At 45.5% G+C, this 6,109-nt stretch overlaps 1 protein-coding gene across 1 annotated transcript in view; it reads left to right on the top strand.

Moving 5' to 3' along the window:
* rasgrf2b (Ras protein-specific guanine nucleotide-releasing factor 2b) overlaps positions 1-2,904 on the top strand; it is a 116,210-nt gene extending 113,306 nt beyond the window's left edge. The window contains exon 30 of the mRNA XM_063193699.1: positions 103-2,904. Coding sequence (XP_063049769.1) covers positions 103-195 — 93 coding nt within the window. The 3' untranslated portion in view covers positions 196-2,904. The remainder of the gene's footprint in view (positions 1-102) is intronic.
* Positions 2,905-6,109: the final 3,205 nt, after the last annotated feature.

Raw genomic sequence — 6,109 nt, 5'->3', positions numbered from 1 at the left:
TTAGGGTGCTATTTTTAGATTTTTAACCGTACTCTCTTATCCTGCTGCCAGTGTATTTATTGGTGAAACATAGTTTTTTTTAATTTAATTTCCTCTCCTCAGGTCACTCAATATCTGTTGGATAAAACACTCATTATGGATGAAGACACCCTGTATGAGCTCTCCCTGAAGATTGAACCCCGGCATCCTGCCTGAGTTTCAGCCCTGAGATAGATGTCACGCTGCTCCCACCAGCAGGATTGGGAGAGGGGGAAGCCTGGAACGTCTCTCGCAATGCTGGAATACTGAAAGGACACTGAAAGAACTGTCAGCTGGGCTGGGTGGGCAACGACAGGAGGGAGAGAAGGGGGGGTGGGGGGGAGACTCAGAGAGAGTCAGAAGATTGTCTGGAAGGAAAAGTCTGAGCTTTGTCGTCGTCTGTTTTTGAGGGACGAGGATGTTGTGAGATTGAGGTTGCCCGCTGACAAAGTCCATTGAGTATCTTTGTAAGTGGGCACATGAAAGACGAGAATGTGGGAGAGACGTCAGTGAGGAAGCTGTCTGGATCGAGGGACACCATTCTCATAATCACCTGTCTGAGAAGAAGAAGAAGAAGAAAAAAAGAAGAAAAAAATTAAAAGAAGAACTAAAAAAGAAAGACAAAAAGACATGTAGCATGTACAGAAGTTCTTGGTTCTGTAACAGTTTGTATACCGTGTCATTTCTTGTACTATGTCCATCTGCCGTGCCATTTCCAGCCGTAGCAGTAGCTGCCCCATTCATTTCCCTGCTTTCCTGGGCTGTGAAAGTCAGCAGCTGACTTTGACATTGCATGAGCTATAGACAATATGGATGTGAAAACGCCTTCCCATTTCTGTCATCATTATCCTCAGGCATTGATTAGTAATCCTATAGACTAGAGAGTTTAGAATTCACCCATCAACATTTGAGGTTTTTTATTATTAATATTCTGTTTTGTTGCAAGTTATTGTTCGAAGGTGAGCTGCTTTTGTCAGGTTACGATGTCAGTGTGAGATCGCCAGACATGGCTAAATGATATGATATTTATATTACTATTATAAGGTGCCTTGTGCTTCACAGCTAATCCAATCTGAACAGGAATCTGGCAAAGCACCCATAAGCAACCAAACAATTTCCTGAATCTGCTGCCACCTAAAGTAATTGCCACGAACTCCCCTGCAACACTAAAACAAATTTAGACATTCATATTTCATTAGCACAGCTTGTAAATCTGTGTGGCTTTTGAATAGCTGGCAGCCGTGGCAGGCAAAGTGAATGTAACACTGATTCAGTGTGTGCACAGTAGTCAACCTCTAATGCCATGGCCTTTCCTCTTCGTTTATTGATCCTTGACAATTCCTGCCTTCTACCATGGGAGTTAGAGGGCTGGACTGGGGATGATGCTTTCATATGTGGCTCTAAAAAAAGAAAACCCCTGATGAAAGTTTCCTTTGGCTGCAGCAGCAGTGGCTTCAAATGCCGTTCTGATCCAAAGGCCATGGCTGACCCCAGGACAATCCTTTTGTTCTCATCCTTGCGATGCAAGATCTTTTATTATTATTGAAGAAAAAACAACCTTAAGGTACACTAGATTCCAATCCAAAAGCATGACAAGGGCATGTGTAGCAAGTTTTTATGTCATGTATTTATTTCCTATTTTCTAAAGAATTATATTGAATATTCTGGTCGCAATTTGCCATCCCGGCGTCCTGGATGCAGAGTGCACACTTGTCATTAGTGTTGCATATCATTACCCCAACATCCCCCCCTAGTGGTAGGACCAGAGCAGCACACTTAATGAGGATTGAGCACCATGTATCCAGGTGAACGCCAGCCAGCGCTTGTCTCCTTTCTCCTCCAAGAGATGAATGGCAAAATAATGCATACTGACGTTAATGTGTTAGGTGGTTATTAAGTCTTCGAGGATAATTCATCAGGACTGTTTGCATGCAACGTTAAAGGCATATTTGCATGACAGAGATTTATTTTTCAACAACGTTATGGGTTCCTTTTTTTGTTGCTGCTGCTGCTGCTGTGTATTTAAGTATCTCTGTAAAGAAAAGAAAAAAAAAACAAGCAAGCAAGAGAACGCCATCGTCTCTTCTCGTGACAAATGGATTTCCCCAAAGTAGAATGTTATTTGCCGTCATGTTCAAGGTCTGGGCGGGCGGCTGAAGGGGGCGGCTGTGGTATGTGATATTGTAAAACAGCACAGTGCGTCACGGGGAATGACTTAATCAAATATCCACGCTCCATCTCCCTGTTTATGGCTGCTTGACGGGGATGGCGAAAGCAAGACTGATGTGTAAACTAAAACGGCGCTCTCCAACCACAGTGGTGGCAGGAAGGTCGCACCTTTTCTGCACTGTAGCGTTCATTTGTTTGTTCGTTCGTTCGTTTGTGGCCTGTCCTGCAAAGATGAGTGTGGTGTATTTATTTCATTAAATATTTATTTGACCCTGTTGTTTTTTTATGTATATAGTGCATCCACCATGACTATGGAACCGTGCCACTTCCGTTATTGCTGTTGTTGTTCTGAACTGATGTTACATATGATACTTAAGTTTCCTGTCCCATGATGGACCTTTCAGTGCTGCAAAGTGGCTAAGAGAAAAAAAATGTAGCATATTTTCCATGGTTCTATTATATCTCCTCCTTGTTTTTTTATTATTAGTTGTGTGTGATGTAAAATGTGGACACTGCATTTATTGCTCATATACGCAGCATGTTTGCATGTCTGATTTTTCCCCCTTCCCTCTCCTCTGTGCGAGATCTCTCTTTTTTTGTATATTAGTGTGGGAAAAAAGTCTTGTTTTATGTATCTCCTCTCTTTCTTCTGTGACACAATGCACATTTGAGGTACATCGAATCCTTGGTCATGTAGATTAAAAACAAACTCCTATACACTTCTTTGTCATAATTTCACTTTGGGTACGAGATTGGGTGCTGTCTGATGTGTAGTGTTCATTGGGTGCAATAATGTGCTCAATTTCCAGCTAATTCCAAGAGACACTAGATCTCTGGAAGAGCCGTCTTCAAATAAAGTGTTAATCCATAGGCCTTTACTATAAAGCTGGTTCAGGATAAGTTAAGGTTAAGTTAAGAGGTAAATCACCTAATAGAAGAGCCTGGAGTCCTCATTTCCTTAAGAAAAGCTCTTGTATTAGATGATTTACCTCTTGACTTCACTTTAACTGATCCTGAACCACCTTTGTAGTATAGGCCCCAGGTGCCATTTATTGCATAATAATACATCTTTGCTTGTGCTATTTATGTGCTGTCACACAATGTGCCTATTCAGGTGGACATGGAAATAGTTTTAACAGGGACGGACGACACTGTTATTACAGCCAATACAAGGTGACTTCATGTGACCATTTATTCCAGGAAAGGGTGCAAATACCCTCTTGCCAACAGTGCAGGGGTGGAGCTATAGGGGGGAGCGAGTGGGGCTCCAGCCCCTGGGCCCCCATGCATGGCATTCCCATATTGGTAGTGGAGGCCCTGTCTTGATCTTGGCCGTATGTGGGGACCTGATCAGTATTTTGCTTTGAGGCCATGTGTGCAATTGTTCCGCCCCTGCCCTGCAGGAGTGTCATGTTTCAGTGAGAGTGAAGCCTTTGAGCAGTACATGGTGCAACAAACACATGGGTCACGCAGCTAGGATTTCATCTGTTTGCCTCGACCGCTCAGACACAGTGCACTCTTGCCAATGCCAGTTTGTTACACACAAAAGTGGTTTTGGCAAGAGTGCGCGGTTTCATCTTCACACTTTGAGCAAGAAAGCATCCCGCAACTTTGTAAGATTCCCTGGTGTGCGTTGGTTGGTTTTCTTTTCATGAATGCTTCAACCACTGACCACATCCAACCAGACATGGTCTTCCTTATCCAACGCACAACACACACTTCCCTTCAAGCAAATGGAATCGACGTGAATCAATCAAACCACGTAATGACTTTTGGATTGCATGGCGTATGATACAGACAGCTGCCACTGAATGGGGCCCATAATCTTTCATAGATGAAAATGAATGGCTTTTCAAATTGCCCCTCTGTATGGCAAAAAAGATCTTGTTCTATTCATTACTCATTGTCTACCAATTTACGTATATATATCCAACTGTCCTTATCCCTCTTCCTCTTTTCATTTTCATGTCCATCTCTCATCCCACCCCTGTTCTCCCTCTTTTGTCTTCCATCTCCTCTCTCCTCCTTCTATACATTTCTTATTTGTCTTTCTCCCCTCCTTCCATGTACCCCCCTCCCCACCCCATCTATAAATACTTGCAGCATTTTCCTATTTTCCTTTCCATTCCTCATCTCCTCGTCTTCTTCCTCTTCGTCTTACCCCCCCCCCCCTCTAATCCTCTAGAGGTCGAACAGGGTGGTACAAAGGGGCTTAGTTGCCCTGGGCTCAAGGAAAGAGGGGCCCCAGAATTGGGTCCTCATTATAGTACATTGTAGGGATTGAGAGCCTAGGGTGGGCCTTTTTAAACGGCTTCGTTCCGGGCCCCCCCCCCCTCAAAGCTGTCAGCGACCCTGAGACGGAGGTCAACGTCCGGTGTGGCCAGGGGCTTTCGGCATTAAATCAGGATAATACCACTTGTCTCAGGTTTCTTCTGCGGCACACGTACCACTGTCTGTCAACAATATGTCTCCCTCTTTGCATGGACAGATTGGAAAGGCCATAGGGGCAAACAGTGGCAGTGTATTACAATGCCGTGTGAACATGGGGTACCTTGTTTCCGATCTGACCTCGACCATATCTCCACGCATGTGCACCTGAGCCTACAATACGTACATGGCGAAAGCGATGCGCTTTAAATCGGATCTGATTATTTGACAATTGACTGCCAATGAAAAACAATTGCAGCCCTTGAATGTTAAGGTGAAAGATATCGTGCGCCGGCGCTGAATCGTGTGCCTACACACACACACACACACACACACACACACACACACACACACACACACACACACACAGTCACATGCTATGGACAACGCTATGTAGAGCAACTACTGTATGTGAGGCCTATAAATTTAAAGGCCACATACAGTATGCTGCGCTGCTAAGAATGACATGTTCGTGATAGACCTCCCAGAAGAAGACCTCCTCTGTGTGTGTGTGTGTGTGTGTGTGTGTGTGTGCGTGTGCGTGTGCGTGTGTGTGTGTGTGTGTGTGCGTGTGCGTGTGCGTGTGTGTAATGTATAATGTATGTGTCTGTATTGTGCGGTGTCAAGGATGATGAAGACAGACACGTCCCCCCACCATGTCAACGAGACCAATCCAGCACCTCAGTGCAGTAGGTGGAGAGGACAAAGGCGAGGACACAGAACACAGGACACAGGGGGGCGACATGACGGCAGGTAAGGCAGAGAAAAGAGAGCAGCTCAGGGCTGGACTGGACTGGGACAAAAAAAATCAGGCCGGGCATTTGCAGCCAAGACCAGTCCGCCAGGCATTGAGAGAGACAATGAAGCCTGTAACAATGTTTTGAGTCATCTATTACAAGCTATTTTGACCACAACAGGCAAAATGAATATTTAAATCCGACTCAGACAGGTTAGCTGTAGCGGCATGAGGACTGAGCGGCATGAGGACTGATGCCACTATATCAGAGAGTCTTTAAGTATATAGAGATATGCCAATGTAATAGGTTGCTATGGGCACCTAACATGACCAGGTTCCGGTCTGCCTAAAGGGGCGTGTCATAATACTTCTAGCATTGAATAGAACAGTCCTTAGGTCTGCCTAAAGGGGGATTTCCCCCCCCCTCCCCCCCCCCCCCCCCACCCCCCCCCCTCCCCCTTGCAATAATAGAACCCGGAAACAATGGGCCAATGGAACCTCTCTCTCTCTACTCTCTCTGACTAGATCGAGGGGAGGAGCAGGCCAAAATCATCAGCAGTCCACCGGATCAATGCCCTGTATGCCATATGGCCAATCCAGCTATGACAAGCTAGGGGGAAAGGCCTAGAGACTTTGACCTGGCCACCGGGCGATCAAGGACGCAGGGTCTGAGAAGGGCGGGCGGGAGGGACCTACCTAGCAGCCTGTTGGAAATTGGATTGGATTGGCTGGCCGGGATGAGAGCTCTCTTATCCCCAA

This window comes from Engraulis encrasicolus, chromosome 3 (assembly GCF_034702125.1).
Source record: "Engraulis encrasicolus isolate BLACKSEA-1 chromosome 3, IST_EnEncr_1.0, whole genome shotgun sequence".
NCBI lineage: Eukaryota > Metazoa > Chordata > Actinopteri > Clupeiformes > Engraulidae > Engraulis > Engraulis encrasicolus.
This window is presented reverse-complemented; position numbering and strand designations above follow the sequence as displayed.